Raw genomic sequence first — 27,098 nt, forward strand, 5'->3', positions numbered from 1 at the left:
TTGAAAAATTATAATGTGTATGTGTATATTTTGGCGTTGAACTGAAAGTGGGCATTCTTTGTACAGTAGGCCCTACATGTAAAGAATGTTTCCAATCCCTTATTTGCTTGAGGCTTTAATAAAATTTTATCTTATTCATTTATTCATTGCATTGTTGTATCCTTGTAAGTTTGGGTTTTTGAAGGATCGTTAATAAATTGAAACTTGAAACTTGATGAATGAATTTCCTCTTTACACAAATGTAAGAACTTTAAGCTTTTTTCAGCTCTTTTATTATTATTTATTCAGCATTTCAAAATACATAAATTACAGTACAATACAAATTACATAAACAATAGGATATACGTGACATAATACAAAGGACCTGGAATAGAGATGAAGGGGCTGCCTGGGTTTGGAAAACATTAACTAAATTTCAATGACCCACAGGTCTTCCTTCCCACACCCCTTTACCTCCATCCAGGTCAGTATAATAATATAAAGGGAAACATATGAATTAAAAGTATACACCTGAACCTGGCGACAGTTAATTTGGCGAAATAAATGTAACATGGATCCATCAGCAATTATCAATTCAATTGATTTGTGACCCCAAGCCTTGCTTATAAAATCATTTTGCAGGACCAAGAAAGAACAGTATCCAGAAGGAGGATACGTGTATGTGTGAGCAGTGCGGTAAGAGGGGCCTCTCAGCAGACTTCTGTAAATCTGGCAGATTTTGTTCGCAGTCGTGTGTCGGGGCTTACGCCAGCAAGTAAGTGTTTGTGAAATGTTGACTTTCGATATAAGTTTATACATGTTCAGGCACCTTCCGTGCCGCATCTTTAGCAAGAATTCTGATATAAGCTGGGCACTAAATATGATGCATCTTAAATAACATTGTTTTTCTTTGTCATTTGTTTTACCATGACGTTTGCTTCAGTGACAATACATGTAGAGCATTAAATGATATAAATAATGTTGGACTTGTATAGCGCACGTATCCACCTTGCTAGGTGCTCAGGGCGCTCCTATATTACCCCGGCTAATTAAGCTAGTCTACCGATTTTGGTGCGCACAGCTTTTTAAGGAATTACTTCCTGTCGGTACCCATTTACCTCACCTGGGTTGAGTGCAGCACAATGTGGGTAAATTTCTTGCTGAAGGAATCGAATCCACGTCCTTCAGACTGAAAGACGAGAGTCTTAACTGCTAGACCACGATGCCCCCACATTATAGATATCACACAATGGAATGACTAAATTCAACCCTGGATTTAACACTATACCCTACCCTAAACCCAACAGAAACACTATTGCAACCCTAACCCTCCATCTTAGACAAAATAAAGCTCGGATCAGTTGTCGCAGGAGCAAATGTCGCGTCCCCATTTCTGTGTGAAAGACGTGGGTCTGTCTTGGGGTTCACTAACTTTTTAGCACCACTGTATGTGTATATATTGGCCTTGAAGTGAAAGTGGGCATTCTTTGTACACTGTACAGTACATGTATTATATAGAGTTCTCTAGTCAGTTTCCACTGTCATTTATTAATTTGATCAGACAAGGGGCTCTGAGGAAGAACTCCATCAAAGAAGCGATGAGTACGGCTGTCAGCAACGGAGGGCCCAAAAAGAAAGGACCAAAGAAGAAGATGACTGTTGCTGCATCAGGCAAGGTATTGATATGACTCAAGTTTTCATTTACTTTGAATTTGAATGTATCCCGCCATGAGATTATATAACTCATTAGGGCTGCACGATTTGACGATAATATCTAAATATAATAGTAATAGCTAGTTTTTATATCTCGCTTTTCCCATAACGGCTCAAAGCGCTTTACAAAATATAATATTAACCCAGTCATTGGATTCATTTCAAACCACACAAAAAGTGCACAATTTTCACTCCCTTGGGAACATTCCTTGCATTCATTGTAGCCTCTTAATGGTGCTGGCAAAATCAAACATTCATTAACTTTCGCATCCTACTGGGTACCCATTTAGCACCTGGGTCGAGAGTGGCAAAGTGTGGATTAACGCCTTGCCAAAGGACGCTAGACCGTGATGGGATTCGAATACACGACCCTTTGTTTACAAGGCGAGAGTCAGAACCACTACACCACGGCTCTTCCAATATTGTCACATGACTTTAATGAAATAATATATACAATACTGGCATCATACAATCACCTTTCACGATATTGTAAGCAAGTGAAGGATTAATGTGTTTTTTAGACAAATAATCTGCTATGAAATGCTATAAAACACATTAGTTATTTCCATACTCAAACTCACCAGGGAAAGGGGCAAAGTAATGTCGTCTCTAACCAAAATTGATTCCTCAATCTCCATTCTGTGAGGCATAGTATGAAAGAAGTGTTATGTGAACATTACTCGACAATGTTGACATTTATAAATTGAAGTGGGTTTTTCGCGTATTGTGGTTTGTTCAGCTGGTGATAGTCAAATGCCCAAATATGTGATTGATCATGTGTTGCAGCCCTTTAACGGCTTGAATTTTGCTACTAATTTAATTGGTAAGGACAGTATTAACCATTTCAGTGCTGATGGCTTTAATTCTGCCAAACCTCTGGGATGTTTTACTTTTGAAATTATTTCTTCAAAAGTATGAATATACAGTGCGTCCCACAAAAAACGAAACCGAGGTTTATCAATGATTTATCATAATTTACATGTAATCACAAATACAATAGACAAATGACCTACCATTGTAAAGCTTAGATACTCCTCTTTCATCTGAAATTACGTAGATTATTTCTCATTCACGCATGAGTGAGCAAAAACAATTTGAAGAGGGGGAACCAAAAGTCACTTGGCGGGCTGTATCTGGGTTTCAAAAAGAAAACCACATCTTTAAAAATGTCAATATCTGCTCTTTAATTTGATACCTCAATTACAGAAAATGGTCAAGAAATAACAAAGTTCTGGATATTTGATATAAGGCTTGAATTTCAATAAGTTCATAAAATGAAGAGGTCTTACAGGCTATCGTTCAGACTCACTCGACACTCCATTATTTTTGTTGACGATCAGCCATGCATTAAGTCTTTTGTTAACCATGCGATAGCTTCTTTGGGAAACTGGTGAAAACACATTTATTTAATGAAATTATGGAAATACAAGCATTGTTTCGAGGGAACAGAACTTTTCTACTTCTTGACCATTTTCTGTGATTGTGGTATCAAATTGAAGAGCAGATATTGAACCTTTTAGGCATGTTATTTTCTTTCTTAAAGGGATGGTCCGGGCTAAAAATATTTATATCTTAATACATAGAGTAGAATTCACTGAGCAAAATGCTGAAAATTTCATCAAAATCTGATAACAAATAATAAAGTTATTGAAGTTTAAAGTTGAGCAATATTTTGTGAAAACATTCGTCATGAATATTCATTAGGTGGGCTGATGATGTCACATCCCCACTTTCCGTTTTCTTATGTTTTTACATAAAATCATAATTTTTTCATTATTTCATACTTGTGTGAATAATGTCTCCCTTATAATGAAATAAGTTGCAGCAATAAATATCTAATGCACTAAATCAGTTGTCAATCCAATTTTTATAGTTCTTGGAGGAAAAAATTTGAATCAACCTAATTTCATATATTAAAATACAAAAGAACAAGTGGGGATGTGACATCATCAGCCCACCTAATGAATATTCATGACGACTGATTTCACAAAATATTGCTAAACTTTAAAATTCAATAACTTTGTTATTTGTTATCTGATTTTGATGAAATTTTGCTCAGTGAATTCTACTCTATTTATTAAGCTATAAATACTTTCAGCCCGGACCATCCCTTTAAATTCAGATACCCCCCGCCAAATGAGTTTTTGGTATCCTTTCTTCAAATTGTTTTTGCTCACTCATGGGTGAAGGAGGAATAATCTAAGGAATATCAGATGAAAGAGGAGATTCTAAGCTTTACATTGGTAGGTCATTTGTCTATTGTATTTATGATTAAGTTATGATAAATCATCGCTAAATCTCGGTTTCATTCTTGTGGGACGCACTGTATATGTAGTCACGAATGGAGGAATAAACTATCCTTACTTAATTGAATAAAGTGGGAACTGAACTATTTACTATAATTGTTTATAGTGACTAATATACCCCAGCAAAGTTAAATAATTTAATTGTTTTCCAAATTGTAAATTTAATCAAAAGCTTCATTGGAATGTAACATGGACAATCTTTATTTACATGTACATCCTTTTGCACTTTCTAGATATCTCCTTCAGCAAGATTACATGGTGATCTGAAAATGACAATCAACATGAAATCTCCAGATAAAATTACCGGTAAAGGTAAATATATCACAGCCTTTTTAATTTTCAATTATTTTATTGAACCAATTTGCCAACTAGAATGAGATGATCCCTGTACAAAGCCTAGGGCAATTACAAATTTCTCCAACCAAATTGACTAACATCTTGTAGTGAAACCCCCTTTTTTTTCTTGTCAAATTTACATCAGCACCCCCTATAAAAGAATAGTTTAAAGGGTCCTGATTGTTGGCATAATTTTCAAGATTATTTTCAAAAGTAAAGATTTTCGACAATTTAAAAAAAATGTTTTTATTTTGTTGCAACGTTGTGCAGCTTCATCTGACTTTATGACTTTCTTTGCCTGTGCACAAATGTGATAGTACGCCAACAGTTGGTGAATAAACTTGAACATGAATAGTCTGGTGAATGTCACAGAGATATCAGATACAATGTCATTGTTATCAGCATTTTTTTTTCTGTTCGATCTTTTTTTAGGAAAAAAGAAAGTTTTCCAATGGGGAGCATACCTGGAAGAAGAGAAGGCTTCTCAAGCACCTATAAAACTCTTTAAAACAGTAAGTTCCAGTTCCATGTCAACTTTCTTCCTTTTCTCTAGTTGCTGTCTCACCTGCATAGCAGAGAGAGACGATATGCACCGCTTATCCGACGGCGGTGGCGTCAACATTGAAATCTTAACCTAAGGTTAAGCTTTTGATATGTCATCATTATTTAGAAAGTATATGGACATAACTTGGACAAAATGGTAATCAAGTATTACTGAACATCCTGCCTAAGTTTCAGGTTGCATGACTAAGGTCAAAGGTAATTTAGGGTCAATGAACTTAGCCCATGTTAGGGGACTCAACATCGAAATCTTAACCTAAGGTTGAGTTTTTGAAATGTCATCAAAACCTTGTAAGTATATAGATCTAGTGCATGAAACTTAGACATGAGAGTAATCAAGTATCAGTAAATATCTTGCATGAGTTTTAGGTCACATGACTAAGGTCAGAGGTCATTTAAGGTCAATAAACTTTGGCCATATTGGGAGCATTTGTTGAATTGCCATCTTAACTTTGAAATTGTATGGATATAGTTAATGAAATGTGGACATAGGGGTAATCAAGTATCACTTATCATCTTGCACACAAGCCTTAGGTCACATAATCAAGGTCATATGTTATTTAGGGTCAACGAACATAGTATTTTATTATCGTGTGAATTGTGTTTTTTGTAAATAATTATTCTATAGTCGTTTTCAAAGTCAGTGCTGCTGCTATATTGAATCGCAGGTGAGACTGCCAGAGGCACTCCACTTGTTTACAATTGGCAGGCAATTAAGCAACACGGGATAAACATTAAAATGACAGCAATCTGAAAGACAAACAGACAGACAGCCTGACGGATAGCCTGACCAGTCGCAGACTGGAATCTCCCATTAGAATATTAGTTGGATCCAATCTGACCCATTCTAGATAATATCTAGAATGGGTCAGATTGGATCCAACTAATATTCTGTGTTCATGATTACATTTACATACATGTATGAATTAAAATATTCTGTGTTAATGATTACATGTACATATAAATTCAGGTTTTCTTGACATTCGCTCTGGCGACAATTGCTCCGCTCTAAATCCTACACACTAATCGAATGACCATCTCCAATCCTAGGTTTAACACCATATACCCTAAGCTAAACCTAATAAAGTCCTATCGCAGCCCTAACCCTACATCTTAGACGAAATTAAGCCCAGAGCAATTGTCGCAGGGGCAAATGTTGTGTCACCAGCACTTCAACACCACAAACCTTTATGTATGATCCTCATTCATTTCTTCTCTTCTATAAACAGCCGTTTCCAACAGGAAAGAACCTCTTCAAGGTGGGCATGAAACTAGAAGGCATCGACCCCAAGCATCCGTCTCTCTTCTGCGTCTTGACTGTCATGGAGATCCGTGGTTACAGGCTCCGGCTACATTTTGATGGGTATTCCGAGTGCTACGATTTCTGGGTGAATGCGGACTCCCCGGACATACTCCCGGCCGGTTGGTGCGAGAAGACTGGTCACAAACTTCTGCCACCGAAAGGTATCGTAGTTTCCACTTGTAGGTGCGAGATTGGGATTGGACTTATATCTATGTACCGTATTCTTCTTCTTTTGAGAGTCTAGTTGGAAAGGTCTATATATTAAAAGAATGGAACTTCTTTCTCATCTCTTTTTGTTTGCTTGTACTTTTTACACTAATCCTTTAAATTTTTATATTTAAATTTTAATTTGTAAACATTTTGTATCCTACTTCACTCCATTCCATGATTTAACTGCAAAGATCACTCTTCATAATACCTTCAGGATTTAATTTCATTCAGTGAAAATCAATTTTCCATCACATTTGTATCATATACAGTAGGTATGCACACTTTTTATTTGCTACTTCTTGTGTTATTTTGTAAGTTCTGAATGGAAAAGAAGAAAATGACAAGAAGGCAATAATAATAATAATAATATAGGGTATTTATATTGCGCACATATCCACCTTGTTAGCAGGGGTTTGAGAGTTCAGATTTTTATCTGATTTCAGATTTTTTTTGTTTTGATTTTCAGCTTAATTTCAGCTTATTTTTGGCCTTTCTCTGTACAAAAAGTATGGGAGCTCTTTCTATTTCAGACTTTTTCAACACTCTTCAGATTTTTTCAGATCTTTTTATTTGTGACCACTCACACCCCTGTGTTAGGTGCTTAAGGCGCTCCTATTTTACCCGGCTAAGCTAGGTGTTCACAGCGCACACAGCTTCTTGAGGAAGTACTTCCTACCGGTACCCATTTACCTCACCTGGGTTGAGTGCAGCACATTGTGGAACAGTTTCTTGCTGAAGGAAATTAGGCCATGGCTGGGATTCGAACCCACGACCCTCTGCAATGAAATTATCTGTAAAAATATTTGAATACAAATTGAGAAGCAAATTGTGTTATAAGCTAATTATGAAAGAAATTATTTTTTGTTCAAGGTTTCCAGACTGATTTCAGTTGGACAGCATACTTAAAGATGACCCGGTCTACATCAGCACCAAGACATCTATTCAGTAACTATGAAAATGTGAGTATACCCTAGTAATATGTTTTAGAATTCTTGATAAAAGTGTCAAGCGATTGATAACTTTGAAAAAGAAAGAGCTGTATTGCTGTCTTGCTCTCAAAGTGAAAACTAGAATCAAAACACTGAAAATGGGACACATACATCTTGAATTGTTTCAAAAGTGGCCTTTCATTTTTTTTCTCGCAAAATGTGTAGGTGACTTGATTTCTTCAGAATACTTTTACATGATGGGAAAAAATCGTTCTCCTTTTTAGAGGTGCAATGCCAATTAAGGGTAAAGCAAGGGGGGTGGGAGACCCCTGTCCCCCTGGATGTACAGTTTGGTATATACTTGTTAGACCACTTTCCTACTCAACTCCCATACAGAATTGACTAATAATAATAATGATAATAATTTTTTATCCAAGCTGTATGTTTGCATTTTGTTCCTTTTTCTTGATGAAAGAAAAAATTATTCATCCCTTTCGAGTATATTCATGATTAATATTTTTTTTCAAACTGAAAAAAAATATCTCCTTCTCACAGGAGACCACGACCCCCCAAGGTTTCCGAAAGGGCATGAAATTGGAGGCAGTGGACCGGAAGAACCCGTCCCTCATCTGCGTTGCCACGGTAACAGACATCATGGATAACCGTTTCCTCATCCATTTTGATGCGTGGGAGGACATGTACGATTACTGGTGCGATGCCGCATCACCTTATATTCATCCCGTGGGATGGTGTGAGGAGAATGGTTTAGCGCTGACGCCGCCAAATGGTAGGAGTTTGATTGATAATCATACTTGTCTTGGGTAATAGAGTGTTGACTGATGCTCTTAACAGTGTAGCCTTCAGGCTGAATCTCGTTTATTAGACTCTGAATAGAATCGTCATTTAGACATTTTGAGAATCTACCCTGTTTGCCCCAAAAACTATTAATTATTAAAAAATCAATAAATGATTTATATAAACTAAATGAAGTATGAAATACAAAAATGATTATTGTGATTGAAAAAAAATATCTCTGTTCATTATGTTTGTTAATTTATTTAATCAATGTGTACATTCAAGCATAAGATTTTGATTGAAAAGATTTAAGATAAAAAATTACATTTATTTATTTATGTTCGGTTTGTTTGTATAATCATATACAATGTACTATTACTATTATTATTATTATTGTTATTATTATTATTTGTTTGGTGTCACCTGTGCCTGGGAGGTGCAACGCGAACTGAATAACTATGACCAGCAGGTCTCTCCTACCGATATAACTGATTGGGGTAGTGCAGGTGGACCACTACACTGGGGTTTCACCCTACACTTCTACAAAATAGTGCAGTGGGTTCTTAAGGTGCAAAGGTGGTGACTCTCCTCTACACGGGGGCCTCCATTTAACTTCCTATCTGAGGGATGGAGTGTTCTTTACTATAACATAACCTACAACTATGGAACATGGGAGAGGCGTTTACACACTACGCTGGCTTCAGTCACCCTCCCGGGTGGATTCGAACCCATGATCTTTGGTTCGACAGGCAGACGCTTAACCGACTAAGCAAACTTCGCTCTCTACTGTACCTAGTGTTTTAAACTGAGTTTAGTAGAATTAAAATTCTGATGTATTTCATTTTAAAAATCTTGATTATTGTTTTATTTTTATTTCCAGACTATCCTGATCTAGAACATTTCACCTGGTCTGATTATCTTGCCAAGTCAAAGTCAGTAGCTGTACCTACAAGAGCATTCAAACCAGTGAGTTATAATATGGTGGTGGTGATGATCATGGTTATGATGACGATGACGCTAATGATGATCATAATGATGATGATGATGATGCTTGTAGTGATGATAATGGTGATGATGAAGATGATGATTGTGGTTTTGATGATGATGATGATGGTGGTGGTGGTGGTGGTCACAGGTGGTGGCATTATTGGCAGTGATGGTGATGTGGTAATGATAATGGTAGTGGTGGTAATGATGGTGGTGGTGATGATGATGATGATGATGGTGATAATGGTGATGTTATTTTTTGTGATGATCATGATGATGTCTTCTGATTGCATCTCCCTCTTATTGTAGCGCCCACCAATCCCCTTTCAAGTTGGTATGAAATTAGAATGCGTTGACAAGAGGAACCCATCACTCATCCGAGCAGCCACTGTAGCAGAAGTAGAGGATTACAGGATGCTGGTAAATATTTAAAGGGACAAGTCCATCCCAGAAAAATGTTGATTTGTATCAATAGAGAAAAATCAAACAAGAATAACGTTGAAAATTTCATCAAAATCGGCTGTAAAATAAGAAAGTTATGACATTTTAAAGTTTCGCTTATTTTTCACAAAACAGTTATATGCACAACTTGGCAACACGCAAATGAGAGAGTCGATGATGTTCCTTACTCACTATTTCTTTTGTTTTTTTTTCATTGTTTGAATTATAGAATAATCCCATTTTTACAGATTTGACAATAAGGACCAGTTTTGCTGAACCATAAAATGTTAGAACAATTGTAATTCCCCGTGTTCATGGAGGAAGAAAACTTATTTCACCTGCCAATGAGGAGAAAATTAAGATATTTCATATTTCATATAATAGAGTACAAAAGAAATAGTGAGTGAGTGACGTCATCAGTCCGCTCATTTGCATACTAACCAGGATGTGCATATAACTGTTTTGTGAAATTTAACAAAGCTGTAAAATGTCATAACTTTCCTATTTTACATCCAATTTTTAAGAAATTTTCAGTGTTATGCTTCTTGGATTTTTCTCTATTTGTTCAAATCAACTTTTTTGGGGGTGGACTTGTCCTTTAATCACTGTTTCAGCATGTCTGGGAGACATGCTAACATACACACCCATGGAATTGGGGGAATCCACAGATCTGGGCCCCGTCTTACAAAGAGTTACGATTGATCCAATCAATCGAAACTATGGAAATCCATCAGTGTCATAATTTTTTCTACAGGAAATGTGCACAATGTCCTTTGTAAACAAAGAGAAGCACAGTGAATTTCAAGAAAACAATGAATGCATGAATATGCATCATAGTTGGAAAATATTTTGATCAAACATGAATAATAGATATTGACGTTGCGGGCCGTCCATAGTTGTGATTGATCAGATCAATCGCAACTCTTTTTAAGACGGGGCCCAGACCCCTGATCTTTTTTTAATAGAAATAAGGAATGATGTAGTAGAAGTTTCAACAACTTGCCAAATCTTATTTTTTGCTCTGTTACGGTTTAAACATTTCTTTTTGCCTTATCTTCTTCTCCTAGGTTCATTTTGATGGCTGGGACACAGTCTATGATTTCTGGGTTGACGATGATAGCACAGAAATCCATCCGATTGGTTGGTGTTCCAAGTCAGGCCACGCCCTGGTACCGCCCATCCATCTACAAATTCCTGATAACACTGGGTAAGAATTCCATCGTATTCTTTGACTTTAAAAACAACAATATGAGGCTGATTTTGTTGGAAAAATGATATCAAATAATGTGTCGAATATCCCATCTCATGGTTTGAATTGAAAAAAACAACATGCAAGGCTGATTTTTTTTTTTTAACAGAAAATTATTAATATGCTGAATTTAACAGACAAGCAATATAATTTATTTCTCTTTTGCTTGAATATCTTAGTTGGTAGAGCAGTAGTCTCACAAGACAATAACCCAAGATTTGAATCCATGTCAGTTAATTAGTGCTCTTTGGCATTAGGCATTTATTCTCCTTGCCAGGTCCCTCGGAGAGGACCTGGAGTTGTCAGTTCTCTGGTTGTATAAGCATTCATGCTTTCTTATCAGTCAGGTTAAATACGAACCACCACCAACATCCTTTTCTGTCTCAAAATTGTTTTGATTAAGAGAAACAACAACTAAATACAGCAGTCCCAATTTTCCTCAGATGTTCAAATAGTTGACTTTGGTTCAGTTGAACTTGGAAAAGAATGTTCACATAGATTATGAACTGTCAATTGCTAAGTAACTGATAAATATGTGATTCTACCATTGCAACATGTCAACAGCAGTTGCCACCACCATGCCAGCACCATCCTTTTCTTTTTCAATCTTTTACTAACAAAAATACAAATTAGAATGACCCAGCGTTGAGCCTCAATTTTCCTCAAAATGTTTGAACAGATGACTTTGGTTCAGTTGACCTAGAAGAGAATATAACAGCGGTCATGAACGGTCCATTGTTTTACTGACAGATATTTTAATGATTTTTGTATTACCACTTATCCCTCACAGGCAATCAGGCTGTCCTACCCCTGGTTGTAATGGAGTTGGCCACATCAAAGGGGCAAAGTACACAGGTCATCATAGGTAGGCCATCTCATTTCCATACAAGATTTCCCTACATACATTCTATACATGGTTAAATTGGCTACAAAATGCTCTCAGTGATGTGAAGAAGTTATTTCTTGTAAACATTGCACCTGTACTATCATTATCTAATGTGTTTTTGATAGGTTCTTGTGTTTCATTTTTTTTTTCTTCTGTTTTTAATGGGGTGGGTAGCTTGAGTTAATACATTTATTTTTTTTTTTTAAGTGATAATGCAGAGCTGCCAACTATTAAGAAAAACAATCATAATTATTATGATTTTCATGTCAAATTTTGCCATTACGCTTTTGACCTTCGTTATTATACTTTTAAGCCTGAATGGGTATGTGCACATTCGATACACACATAGTTAAATACATTGCACAGTGGCAAACCCATCCAAAGACAGGTGATAGTGTTCATCATATCACACAGGATCGTGTCTCTTTGTTTTCATCGCTGCGCAGTTTTTCATGGCATGTGCAGGGTTTTCTTGAAGTATATTTTTCAATTATTTTGAAATGTTACTTGCCCAACTGGGCAAGTGCTTTAAAAAGTTATGTAGCACCCTGTGTAATTGTTCCTGACAATCATCTTGTAGGGTTGGCATCTCTGCACATTGGGCGCTGTTCTGATACATCTTCAAAGAAATTTATATTACTGCACTGCGCATATGAAATCACTACATTTATCTAAGAAATATGAATTTTGAGCTTCTGAATTACTACTTCTTATGAAGTTTGGTGGCTCTGATAATGCTTTATCTAATATGCAATCATCATGTGCACTCACTCTTCAGGAAACTTGTAAAAGTAATTATACAAAAAAAAGAGAACAGTGAAATGAAAGAAGGAAGACGTATATTGGTTATCATTTTATTATTGCAAAATGGTTTATCCTCTGGTTGGTAAAACACTTTATGGCTGACAAATCTGGCAGTTTAGCATTGTATATTGACAGAGATATAGTCAATGGAATAAGTTTGTGAAACTCCTTATCTGGTGTAAAATTTGTTCATTTCATGATTTTACGTTGTTTTGCAAGTTTTCCTTCTTACTCATTATGTGAACATGTTCTTTATAGACAAGTAGGTACCCCTTTGTAAAACATTGATTTCTCACTGTTGTGTGGGGCAGTACCTCTTTGTCTTTTTACTTTGTGTTTATCTTTAAATTGTAAATGCTTTTGTAAAAGTATTTAATTGTTGAATTAATTTTAATACATTGAAATCAAACCTGGGCTCATTTGATAAAGACTTACAACAGTGGCGTACGCAGGGGTGGTTACAGGGGTTCACCCCCCTAAAATTTGTTTGATGCCCCACCCCCCCCCCTAAGATTTTTTTGAAGACTTTTTTTTTGGTTGTCAACATTTCATTCAGCTTGAACCCCCCCTTTTAAAAAACCTGCGTATGCTACTGACTTACAATTATTGCGACATTTTATTGTTGTAACTACTGTACTATGGAAACATTGATTGTGATTGGCTAATGAGCCCTCTTACCATAGTACTGGTAGTTGTCATAATGCCAAACTTCCAATAGTTTTACGTCGTTGTGAAACAGGCCCCAACTTGTATTTATTTTATTTATTTATTATCAATTCGGCAAATATAGTATACAATAAAATTTCAACAAAATATGAATAAGAGCAGAGCCGTTGATGGGTACATGTAAGCTTAGCTGCCTGGGTATGGGAAAAGCTAACTTGATAACTGTGACCCGAGGGTCTCCCTTCCCGACCAAGCTACATTTACCCAGAAATGGTCTGTAATAGTAATAATTGATAGAACATTAAAAGGAAGTACACAGATAAACAACTATTAAATTTAAAGCAGAGAAAATAAATATAGACATGATTGATAATGTGGGTTGTGTAATACTTGAGAGAACATGAAACCGTACTTATCTCAATAATCGAAGTTGACAATTAAATCATAAATCTTGAAAAGAGAGTGAATATGTTTTAAAGGAAATAACCAATTGACTGCACAAGAAGTTGAAAGCTGGAGATAAAAATAGATTACGAGCATCTGTGCAAGTAAATTCACTGTAATTTGAATAAGGTACCAGAAAATTAAATAAATTATGTTTGAGAACTGGAAGAGTATAAAAACACAATAAACAAATCTGGGACGTAACAAAATAAAATAAGAATAAACAGCAATCATATGGTATTGAGACATTTAAAACTCATCTGTTATTATTGTTTTTGCCTTTGCCTTTCAGTGCTTTTGGCTGCCCTTACTCTCAGATGAATATGACCAAAGAGAATACGCTACATGACAGGCTGGCTCTGGAGAGGGGCGTAGGAGGGGTAACAAAGTCCCCCTCATCACCAATTATACCAGAACCAAAGTAAGTCCAGGCGGTGATTATCTTAGGAATTAAGTAATCATTTCGGTTATTCCAAAATCCAACAATATTGTTGTTTAGTTTTTAATAGTGGGGGGGGGGGGGGGGGTTGTCAGATTTTTGTGAACAGACCCACCCCCCCCCCCCCTTGGAAAATCCTGGATCTGCCTCTGATTATGATGAAGGATTTCAAACCACTGTTAGGGAGTTACTTGGATATGTGTTTTTGTAGTGCTTAGAGATGTTCCAATGTGATAAGTGTTATTTAGAAGTGGGACATTATACGGTATGATTCAACCTCGTACTGATGTATTAAAGAGCTATAGAGAAGTAGAATATATTATTATAATCCAATCCCATGACCGGCTATGTGATGTGGTGTGCACCTGTAATCCAAGCTACATTGTGGAAGTTACGAATTGATGCAAAGGTTTGTGGTTATGCCGTCGTCATCTTTCGGATGGTGACGTTAAAGGTCGGCCACAGACGTAAATAATCATATCTGATTGATCCACGTCTGTAAAATATCAATTGCACTCACACATCAAAACCTAAATTTATTGTAAATATATTTCATGATAAACATGCAAAATTTAAATCTTGCCTTTTTAAAATTCTCTTCTTGGTAATAGGTGTCCAACCCCCGGTTGTGATGGCAGTGGTCATGTGACGGGCAAGTACACTGGTCATCATAAGCTGTCCGGATGCCCTTTGGCAGAGAAGAACCAGAATAAGATGGTTCCTACCAAACAATTGGTGACTCTCCATAAGCATAATCAGAAGGGGCGCCCTGCGGTGGCTGGCAAAGGAATGGGGCTTGGTAGAGGGAGAAAAAGGTAGGATGACATTCATGATGATGATAATGGTTATAATGCTGTTGAAGGTGGTGATGGTGATGATGATGATGATGACAATGATGATGAGGATAATGATGATGATGATGAGGATAATGATGATGATGGTGATGGTGTTGATGATGATGATGAAGATGATGATTATGATGATGGTTATGATGATGATGGTGATGGTTATGATGATGATGGTTATGATGATGATAGTGATGATGATGATAGTGATGATGATGGTGATGGTGATGATGATGGTGATGATGATGATGATGATGGCGATGGTGATGGTGATGGTGATGATGATGATGATGGTGATGGTGATGATGGTGGTGGTGGTGATGATGATGGTTATGATGGTGATGATGGTGATGATGATTATGATGATGATGGTGATGGTTATGATAGTGATGATGGTGATGATTGTGATGATGATGATGATGATGATAGTGATGATGATGATAGTGATGATGGTGATGGTGATGATGATGGTGATGATGATGATGATAGTGATGATGGTGATGGTGATGATGATGGTGATGATGATGATGATGTTGATGGTGATGATAGTGATGATAGTGATGATAGTGATGGTGATGATAGTGATAGTAATGATGATGTGAATATTCTGCTTGATATACTACTATGCACATGGAACCTTCCATTGCCTCTAGTTTTATAGTGAATCTTTTCCATCCTTTTTCATTTAGGCATAAAGGCACCGTTGATCCAGGCAAGCAGAACAAGCCAGAGGGGCAAGGTGAGACCAAGTGAATTCTTTTGAATCACTTATCTCACTATTATAGAAATTATAAAAATCATAATCGATACTGCAGTCAATTTTTCCTTGAAGCAGAAATGGAATTTTCAGCATAAATGAGCCAATGTCCCATTAATTATGAAAAGCCAAATGTGATAAAAATCTTTGACACTCAGCCTAATGGTTCAATTTATCAGCACATCTGGTACTCCCATCATCCTTGACTGTTTAAAAATAATAAACAACAGATTTACTTCACAAGTGAAGCATGAGCAAGTTACTCAAGAAATTTACAAAATAAACATTGTTTTGGAATTTTCAACATCCTGTGACTTTTGCTCAGATCTAGACCACTGCCTAATTTTAACTGGACTTCAGAGTACAAGTCAGAAGGCTATTTTGCCTCAAAAAACAAAATAAAGTCACAATTTTCCCGAACCGTCCCACTAGACAAAGAAACAAATTTGCATTAAATGCGTTTGGAGAAAATGCATACTGGTACATTGTATGTGGGCATGTCATGATCCAATGACCGGGGTAATAATAATTACATGCAAAGCGCTTATACAAATTTTGTGAGATTATAGATATTCAATATTCCAGATCAGTATGCCCCCCAAACTAATCTTTTATAAACAAAAAATGATTTAGGTGTGTTGGGACAGTGAAAACGATGACAGTAACTAGCAACTTGAAATTCTTCTTCTTGGATTGCTACACATGTCCTGTCCAGTGAAGGGTACAAGATCTGGCTTTGGGTTGAAAGATTCCACATCATTGGCAGTGCATGGCGCAGGTAGGAGGGGAGAAACCAAAAGATATTGCATCCTCTTATCCCACAGACAAGATAGTTCTCCATCCCGACTGTAGCGGCATTTGAAATAAACGGTTATTTTTATTTTTTGTACTGGCTTTTCAGATGCACAATCCAACCTGCAATCTCAGCTCCATCAGTCGGTCTTCATGTCGGCCATGTCACCCCATCCTGCCAAAGATCTTCCCCTCTGCTGGGAGCAACATTCCAAGCTGTTACCGGGCGTGGCCAACCTCTCGGCAGCTACCGTTGCTAGGTGGACCATGGATGAAGTAGCCAGCTTTGTCCGGAAGCTGCCCGGCTGCCAGGAGCACGCATCCAAGTTTGCTGATGAGGTTAGTTTGGCATTAGTCTTTTTTTAAAGAGAGATTTGTGATAGTTTTGGATGTGTTATTGTCGCTTATTCTAGCAAGAAGTATTTTGAAACATGTTTAGTTAGAAATGGAGTGCGGGAAGGGAGGAAGGGAGGGGGGGTGGCTGTAACCTCATGAGATATTAAGGGTTCATGAGTTTACAAGTTTAATGCTACTACATGGAATAAATTGGAAAAAAAACATACAAACAAGATAGCTCACAAGCTGTCTGACTAATTTTCATAAAAAATTGTAGCTGTATGTTCGTGTAGATTCATCGGTGTAAAGGTAAAAGAACATTTGAAATATACATAATGGATTATTATTGTGATTTACATTTATCAAACATATTACGTTGATCCTCCTTTTATAAAATCTTCATTGCAGCAAATTGATGGTGAAGCGTTCCTCCTGCTTACCCAAAGCGATATCGTCAAGATCATGAGCATCAAGCTGGGGCCGGCTCTCAAGATCTACAATGCAATCCTTATCCTAAAAAACTCAGAAGAAAGCTGAAATATGGTCCTGAGCTTACCCTGGAATAAGCCACCCCTCGCCGAGTAAGTGAACACAGACTGCTGTGTAAAATCAATGTGACCCTCGTAGGGTTTATAGACAGTGCAAAGCGAGTGCGAGGTTAACTGGTTGATAGCACCAGTACCTCATATGCTGTGAAGATGTCGGCACTAAACACAACTCATGGTGACAAAGAACATTGAGAGATGCACCTTTTTTTCTTGAGGACGTAAGAAGATTTGGAAGAACACTCAAACAACCACTTCGTGACTGCCATGGGAAATCTTGTTATCTAGATTTGAGGTTTGTGAGTTGCGATAAGCTCGATTAGTATAGCAAAAGCTGGGTTAGTGTGGCAACACCGGTCAAAAATAATAAGTTAACACACCACTTTCATCTGGTACGGCCCTGGTCATTGGATTCTGGCTTGCCCACGAGAGGTTATTTACTTTCTCCACTCCCTGGGGAGTATTCCAGCAAGACCTACCAAGCTTAATTGCCGAGCATACTACATTGGTTTTTACATCCTACTAGAATGAAGTATCCTTTTCGATGGAGATTGGCGTATGGTAGATTGAAAAATCTTTCTCCACTCCTTGGGGAGTATTCCAGCAAGACCTACCAAGCTTAATTGCCGAGCATACTGCATTAGGTTTTACATCCTACTAGAATGAAGTACCCTTTTTCGATGGAAATTGGCATAGAGTAGTTTGAAAACTTCCTCCGCTCCCTGGGGCATAATCCAGCAGGTGTTACCAAGCTCAATTTTTGTTAGCATAATGTATTAAAATTGTCTCCGGCTATCTGGCTATCCAATGAAAACCTGGGTGGAGAGTGGCAAAGAGCGGATGGATGTCTTGCCAAAGGATGATGCTGCAATGATAGAAATAGAATAGAAAACACGAACCTTTGATTGCAAGTGAGAGCAGCTGCGAACACCCACCAGTATAGTTCTCCAGCTTGATCAATAGTGTGAAGATGGTGAGATCAATAGGTCCACACCCATCCTGGATAGGAACAATACCAAAGGGATCAGAGTTAACAATTCAGTCTGATGAGTTGCAATTTTCAGTCTGTGAACCTGATCAGAGTATTACAAGGTTGGTGAAATGTCATCATGTTGTTAACAAATCGCATTCAAGAGACTTCTCATTTGGAATAGTTTCAGTTTGAGAAACTTGTTGTATCATTACATACTTGATGAATTACCATCTAATTTATTCAAACGGATTGTGAAAGGGAAGAGAGGGGATTCGAATTGTTTTTACCATGAAGAATTCGGCTGAATGTAACGTTTTTATTACATATTATGCAAGATGATACCAGTGTTGAGATTCAGCTTTCATTTTGGGAACTCTTATAAATGCTGATATATTTAAAAATATGCAGTAAAATAGAAGAATGGGGTATCAGAAGACCATTTCTTGAAGGTTAAAGGTCACTTGACAATAGAGTGAAACAATTTTTTTTAATATGTGCAATTTTGAGAAGCGCCATTGATGAGGAATCGTCAATGAGTCGATATGTGCTTTGTGAATTAACAGTGGCCGTTGTCCAGGATATGGCAGTACATGTAACTAACATGGATAAAGGCCAAACTTCAACTTCAAGTACATTTCAATTTACTTCACTATAATACCTCGCACTGATACACAGAATGTTTTCATCCCGGGATGGCTTTGATGCTGCTGAAAGGAATTATTCTGCAAGGTTTGAGGTTCAAACTGAAGAATTCCAAATTTCCTTCAAATATTGGAGAGATGTGTATATCTCCAGATCAACACAAGATTGAACTTTCATTTCCATCTGTTCAAGATTGAAAGAGACAATATTTTTTAATGCTTGTAACTTATATAAATGCTGCCGAGTGTCAACTTCATGCAACTCTATAAAGAAAAAGAACTTTATTCTTTGTAACTGAACCTGTACTTGTAATATTTCGTGGAAGTATAATGAAACAATTCCTGGAACTCTTTTTACGTAAAGTAATATTAAGTTATTGCCCAATGTAACTGCATTATTGTTGATTCCTGTGCAAAGCCCATTGATTTTAAGAATGCAGTAGTCAACATGAATCAGTTGTACCATTTGACATTGTGGTTACACATCATGTGTATTTGTATTTTCATTGTACACAGTTGCAGGGAAGAAAAAATGTATTTGATTTCTATGAAATCTTGATTTTTGTTTACTTTATTGGTCGAACCAAAGTACATTTCTTGCCAATGTGTAATCAAATGAATAGAGTGCATTGTAATGCCCTCAAAGCTGATGTATGGTCATTAAGATGTTTGTAAAGTTACAAATGTCTTCATTCAAGACTGGAACATGTTCTCAGATGCTAAGTCAGCTACATAGGGATATATCATTTAACACAAGAAAGGATCACCAGTCCATTACACCAGTACATTATGTAGCTTTATTGATTACTTTTGATGACTTGTGCATCACTAGATTCAGGAAACCTCCAAAAAGGAAATTGTCACATTTTTAATTTGGTATAAAATTGATATTTTTACAGCATGCTCACAATATTGATGGATGTATAAAGCATGTTACATAAATACACTAGCATTATACACAATTGTGTAGCAATATGAAAAGTATTGCAATTTTATATCTACTTCGGGCCCCTATGCCATTGACGTAACCCCCATGCCATTAAAAGTACCCACACAAATGAAACATGATTACAGTTTCATTGGGGGATTTCAAGTTTGGTGTTGGTGTTAGGTCAATTTTAATGTCAACATAGCACCAAACTTAAAATGCAGCTGGTACACGGATGAATTTCACTAGGTTGAGGTGTCAATAACGTGATCGTGATAAATTTTATGAACTGAGAATAGGTTTTGAAGCTAGGAGAAGCGATTTCCCTCCTACACCTACACCTAACTTGCAATCAACTATTCTGTGGTCAATTTGTTTCTACACTGAACTTTGTCAATAATTGCACAAACACTTCAAACAAGTTACTCTACTTAAAACAATTTCATTAAAAAGAAACAGCATTCTGGAGGATCTGAACTTTTTTCTCTTATGTTAATATCAACTTCTCTGGTGGTTTTCTGTAGATCATTTTTGGAGGGAGAAATTGGCTAGAAGTTGTGAAATCTTTTCTAAAACTCACCATTCGTTGCAATGATCATAGGATTTTTAAAGATATTTATTTCATTTAATTCATTTGTTTATTGTTATTTATTTTCCCTTTTTTATAGTTTGTAAAATTATTTATTATATTTATTTTTTATTATTTTGATTATTCATTTATTATTATTATTATCATTATTATAATCATTTTTATTATTATCATTATTATTATTTCTATTATTAATATTATTTTCATTCCCTTTTTTTTTTGAGGGGGGGGGTTGACTTAGCTTATTAAATTCAGAACCCTAAAGTACGTGTTTGCCAGATTCGTCTAATAATCTGCACACCCATTATTCATTTTGTTTTAATTATTATAAATGCAAATTTTAATCAATTTGCATTCTGAATGTGAAAGTGAAAGTAATATCAAATCTGTAAATTGACTATAGGCTTACTAAATTGGTAACACCGTCATTTATTGCTGTTTATGATTAGCAATCTTATAAATCACAAATGTTGTTCCTCTGGAATCTGGATGCACAATCTCCAAATTCAATATACATGTATGAATATGTATTAAAAAGCAACTGCTAATGTACTTGTTGTATCATAATTTGAAACATTGTTTTATTTTATACAAGAACATTTTCTTGCTGTCATGATATTCATGAAAATAATTTGACTGAGCCTGTAATAAATATCAAAATTTATCATATATTTTTAATTGTGCAAATGATTGTTGTCATGAAGATAATGATGATGATGATGATGATAGTGTGGTGGTGGCCGTGGTGGTGGTAGTGGTGGTGATGGTGGTGATGATGGTGGTGATGATGGTGATGATGAGGATGGTGATGATGATGATGGTGATGTTGGTGATGATGATGATGATGATGATGGTGGTTATGATGATGATGATCATCATCATCATGATGATAATGATAGTCCTGATGTTGGTGGTGATGAGGATGATAATGATGATAGTAGTGATGTGTATGATGATGATAACATTGGGATGATGATAATGATGACAATGGACTGATGATGGTGATGATGATGATAGCAATAGTGATGGTGGTGGTGATGATGATGATGATCATGATAGTCCTGATGTTGGTGATGAGGATGCTAATGATGACAATGGACTGATGATGGTGATGATGATGATAGCAATAGTGATGTGCTGGTGGTGGTGATGATGATGATCATGATGGTGTTTATGATGATGATCATGATGATCATGATGATCAGTAGCGGACCGTGACCCGGAGGAGACAATGATAGGAGGGGCACTGTATTGTTTGTGAACAATGCTGTGCCCCTCCAATGCTTTGTCTCCTCCGGGTCACGGTCCGCCACTGATGATGATCATGATAGTCCTGATGTTGGTGGTGATGAGGATGATGATAGTAATGGTGATGTGTATGATGATGATTATGATAACATTTGGATGATGATAGTGATGACAATGGACATGATGGTCATGATGATGATAGCAATAGTGATGGTGCTGGTGGTGGTGGTGATGATGATGATGGTCATGATAATGTTGGTGATGTTGAGGATGATTCTAAGTGTGGTGATGGCGATTATGGTGGTGGTGATGACAAGGATGGTTACTTGTGATGATGATTGTGGTGGTGGTTGTTGAGATGGTGGTGATGATGGTGATGATTTTGATGGGTTGATGATCCGAATGACGGTGAGGAGGAGGATGAGGGTTGTGATGATATTGATGTCGATGGTGATCAGTTTGTGGATGATCGTGGTGATGTGAAGATGAATCTGCGGTGATGTTGATGAATTTGGTTAATTGGGGACTATCGTCCATAACTCTGGGCGGGCGGCGAGGGGGGGGGGGGGTCCCTGGTAAAAGATAAACCCAAAACTATGAAAATGTGGACAGATTTTGTACTTGATATTACACCTTTGCGTGTTAGATATGCAAGGAGGCAAAAGGCGCGACCCACGTTTATTACTCCATGGTCGATCGTTTTTGTCGAGAACTTTTTATTTACTTTTTTTACAAAGTGAACTATTAACCCCCGCCCCACAAAAAAGTGTAGGCCGATGGGCTTGATTATACGGATGAAATTAATTAATTTAGTGAATTGATAATTACTTTCTGAATTGTAAGTATCACCCATAAATTCTATGAACATAAATTTTTATAAGGTATCAATAATAGTCCAAATAGGCATAATCGTGATAGTGAGACAGCTATCTTGGATCGGGTATTGTTCTTTAATGTGATAATGTGCCAAAATTCAATTCATTCATGTGTAGAACTTGTTAAACGAGACAATTGCGTTCAGATGATTATCATCAGGTTTCAGTAATGTTTTATGTTTAATAGTCAGTTTGGAGTAATAATGGGCTGGTGTGTCATTCATCTTTATGTACTAGGCATATCGATATGATAATGAGACAGCTGTAGTTTCATATTCCCTTGTAGTTGTTCAGCTGCATGGGCGGAAATCCCAGGGGGACGCGCCCCCCTACCCAAAATAGTAAGGGAGACACAAAATCAAATGTCCCCCTACTATTTTTTGTCTTTTATGATGGAAAGAAATACATCACTCAAAATCGAATTGAAACATGTATTTTGGACGAGATGACCTTACTTTTTTGGTGATCACATTTTTGTTTGCTTGTTAAATTTATTTTGGTCGACATGACCTTACATTTGGGGTGATAACTTTTTTTTGGCTTGTCAAATTTATTTTGGTGGAAATGATCTTACATTTTGGGTGATAAATTTTCTTTCTTTCTTTTTCCTTTTTGCTTGACAAATTTCTTTTGGTCGAAATTACCTGACATTTGGGGTGACATCCTTTTTTTATTTTCAATTGTCAGATTTTCCAGCCCCTGGTCCCCCTACCTTTGGGGAAAGATTTCCGCCCCCGGGTTCGGCCCTTGTTCAGCTGAATATACATGCAAAATTATCATTTTCTTCGGACAAATGTAATTTATCATTTTGCAGGGGCTTCAAGCAGGGCCCTTGGAACGATTTTTAGTGGGGGTGCTGATGTAAATTTGAAAAGCAAAAAAAAAAAAAGAGGTCAAATTGTTCCCGAGAAATTTGAAAAGCCCCCCCAAAAAAAAAAAAAAAATTAAAAAAAATCTACAAAATGAAGTTCAAATCTAAATGCATTCCAAATTCAAATGATATATAAATTCAGAATTCGGTTGTTCCCTAACCACAGACATGGGCGGAAATCCCAGGGGGGGGGGGGGGCAGGGGGACGCATCCCCCCTACCATTTTGGAAAGGGGGGGGACATGATATCAAATGTCCCCCCTACTATTTGTGGTCTATGGAAAATAATACATAATTCAAAATCGAAATTATACACATGTATCCTCGAATTTCGAAATATATATGAAACAGATAGTTTTTGTTAAGAACTTGGATAGGAAAAGAAAAGGCATACCGGCCCGATTATTATCGAACTCGCATCTAGCCCTATATGCCAGCCAAAGAGTGATGACATTGATGACATCGATGGCTATTGTCAATTTCATAACTAATAAAAATGACGACAAAAGAAAATCGCCTCTGAATACTAATCAGTGAATTTAGTGCATAGATGGTAGACGAGAATGTTCCATACCCCGTAAAAACATACCTTTGTTAAACCAATTCATTTTCCCTTTATTCCAAATTTACTTGGAATATAAGAATATTTTCATTGTTCGCGTACTCAGTAAACAAGAATAGTTTTCATGAGTTATGATTAACCCTTCGCAGTGAATTTCAACTATGTTCAATCCCCCAAAATTTGTTTTTAAATACTTTATCAACGAGACTTTTATATTCCATTTTTACACAAAATTCCTGCCGTTGGAGGGGTCATCGTAGGTAGATCATGGAGGCGAAGCGGCGGCCCGCCCCTTATTGGTGGCGCAAAATAGGAAGGTGAGGAGAAAAATTAGAAGAAAGATAGGACGAGGAAGAAAATTAAATGATGGAAGGGGAGGGGAATAATTGGAAAAAACAGAAAACTTTCAGGTCATAGTACAAAAATAAAAAAAATCGCTCGTTTAATACACAGCCATCTCTTTATTTAAAAACGTGCTTAATTTTTTATTCACTTTTTGGATCGAAATATATAAAATAAAATCATTTATTTAGGAAGATATCCATCTTTTTCATAATTTGTAGGTTTAAATCTTAAAAAAAATTAGCTCCCGCTTTGCGCTCTCATTGCTTATTGAGATAAACTGCTTCTTCTTTATTTCAAAAGTGCTTGAAAGATCCAGCTTTCAGATCTGAATATAAAAAATCATTTCGTGCTTCGCGCTCGCATCAGTAATATGGTTGAGTCAGATACTATCCTGTTTATTGCTATAATGTGAAAAGAAGATGACTTTTTGGGTCGGAAAATAAAAAAATCAGGATACGCTTTGCGCTCACATTAATTGAAATTTAGTTAGATAGCTACCCTGTCCTTGATTTTAAAATATGCTAATAATACAAATTTTTAGGCCGGAAAGGACATATCTTCAGCACACACTTCGCGCTCGAATCTAATATTGTTTAGTAAATTCCTATCCTGTTCATGATTTGAAAAAGTGTTACGATTATCCAGTTTTAGGTTGGAAAAGACAAAACTTTCAGCTCTCGCTTCGCGCCCGCATTAATTGTTTAGATTCCTATCCTGTTCATACTTTTTTTTTAAGTACTAAGAATGTCTAGTATTTAGGTTGGAAAATAAAAAAACTTTCAGCTCGCGCTTCGCGCTCGCATTAATTGATTAGATTCCTATCCTGTTCATATTATTTTTAAGCTATGAATGTCCAGTTTTTAGGTTGGCGCTCGAATCTAATCTAATAAGCAATGCGAACGCAAGCGCGGGCTAATTTTTTTTAGGTTGGAAAAAAAACTTTCAGCTCGTGCTTTGCTCTCGCATTCATTGTCTAGATTCCTATTCCGTTCATTATTTAATGCTAAGAATGTCCAAATTTTAGGTTGGAAAATCAAAAACTTTCAGCTCGCGCTTCACGCTCGCATTAATTGTTAAGATTCATATCCTGTTCATATTCTTTTTAAAGTCCTATGAATGTCCAGTTTTAGGTTGGAAAATCAAAAACTTCACTCAGCTCGTGCTTCGCGCTCGCATTCATTGTTTAGATTCATATTCCGTTAATTATAAAGTGCTAAGAATGTCAATTTTTTAGGTTCTCGCGCTTCGCGCTCGCATTAATGGCTTGGGTAGGTTCGAATCTAGTTCATGATCACAAAAATTGTTCAGAATGTTCAATTTCCAGGCCACAATTTATGAAAAATCAACATATTTGGGCTTACGCTTTGCGCTCACATTATGTATTGAGGCCTTTCATCTTTAGTTAGGAATACTTCCCCTCTTCGAAATATGTTTATATATATATATATATGTATAGTGTGATGATAAGTTTACTTCTACCGATCGCTGTTGAGTTTTGAATATTAAACATAATGAGATGAGGCGAGGCCAACTCAACAGATGACGCAGGACACCATTATTTGCTTTAGCTTTCGTATAATATAGCTTTTAATTACTCTCCCTTCATTGCATTTCTGGAGAACCCGCATCCCCTGCATGCATGGCAGTTTACTGCTAATGATTATCAGAACTGAAGTGGGCAGTTCTGATAATCATTCCACAGATGATATTCAAATTGTAGGAATAGAACTTATCAGTAAACAACATGAATCAATCATACTCAAACGAGAGTCATATTGGATTCTGAAACTTAAGACCCTTGTACCAAACGGCATCAATATAGAAGAATAGATATTTTCTAATTAACCTCAATCGTGTGTCACATTTGTTACATCAGTGTCACTAATTAAATGATTAAATGATTTTTTAAATACTTATTGTTATGTATTTGTTAGGTGCTTTCTAGATGACCCAAGCTTGAGAAGTGAGACTTTTGGTCATTACGCGAATTATCAACAATTATATTTATAATCTTTACTCAATTTGATTTCAAAATTTATATCGTTTCATAGAGATTTAATTACTATGCTTGTAAGAAACAATGTTTTCGTCATCATCCTCCAGCTTACGATATCTAATATCATGAATATTCATATTCATTGTGACATAAATTATATGCGCTTTGCGCTTTCACCACCTAGCAACCAATGTTTCATTTTGCAATTTTTGCCACTTTCCTAAAGAACGAGATAGGATACGGTCATACTTGACTATCACAATAGTCTGTAATTACAGATATGTCTTCTTCATTTATATCATTATTATTTTAATTGAATTAATTATTTATTATTCATTAATTTATTTATCTGTTCATTCATTAATTTGTCATTATGGAATATATTCAACTTGGTGATAATTCATTGATGTGCAAAACAAACTTGGATGTTGTATCTCCTTATATTTTTCAGACGCTTCTGACGAAGTCTCAATTAAAAGACGAAAGATAAAGCAAATAATGGTGTCCTGCGTCATCTGTTGAGTTGGCCTCGCCTCATCTCATTATATATATATATATATATATATATATATATATATATATATATATATATATATATATATATATATATATAATAATCAAACTAAATGAAGAATAGTCAAAGAATGCTCCAATATTTGAGCATTCTTTGACTATTCTTAATTTATTTTGATTATTATTTTCTTTCCGTGACGGGGGACATACTTCGTTATTTCATCGTGTTTATATA

The 27,098-nt window shown here is 36.3% G+C and overlaps 1 protein-coding gene across 2 annotated transcripts in view; it reads left to right on the top strand.

Annotated features, from left to right (window-relative positions):
• The window catches only part of LOC129280343 (lethal(3)malignant brain tumor-like protein 4), a 28,337-nt gene extending 8,553 nt beyond the window's left edge, over positions 1–19,784 (top strand). For both annotated transcript variants that reach the window (XM_054916375.2, XM_064112169.1), the window contains exons 5-20: positions 622–754; positions 1,541–1,655; positions 4,232–4,310; positions 4,767–4,846; positions 6,125–6,359; positions 7,279–7,367; positions 7,893–8,124; positions 9,013–9,098; positions 9,429–9,539; positions 10,628–10,767; positions 11,600–11,674; positions 13,902–14,030; positions 14,660–14,863; positions 15,583–15,632; positions 16,552–16,781; positions 17,187–19,784. In XM_054916375.2, coding sequence (XP_054772350.2) covers positions 622–754; positions 1,541–1,655; positions 4,232–4,310; positions 4,767–4,846; positions 6,125–6,359; positions 7,279–7,367; positions 7,893–8,124; positions 9,013–9,098; positions 9,429–9,539; positions 10,628–10,767; positions 11,600–11,674; positions 13,902–14,030; positions 14,660–14,863; positions 15,583–15,632; positions 16,552–16,781; positions 17,187–17,315 — 2,117 coding nt within the window. In that variant the 3' untranslated portion in view covers positions 17,316–19,784. The remainder of the gene's footprint in view (positions 1–621; positions 755–1,540; positions 1,656–4,231; positions 4,311–4,766; positions 4,847–6,124; positions 6,360–7,278; positions 7,368–7,892; positions 8,125–9,012; positions 9,099–9,428; positions 9,540–10,627; positions 10,768–11,599; positions 11,675–13,901; positions 14,031–14,659; positions 14,864–15,582; positions 15,633–16,551; positions 16,782–17,186) is intronic.
• Positions 19,785–27,098: the final 7,314 nt, after the last annotated feature.

This window comes from Lytechinus pictus, chromosome 17 (assembly GCF_037042905.1).
Source record: "Lytechinus pictus isolate F3 Inbred chromosome 17, Lp3.0, whole genome shotgun sequence".
NCBI lineage: Eukaryota > Metazoa > Echinodermata > Echinoidea > Temnopleuroida > Toxopneustidae > Lytechinus > Lytechinus pictus.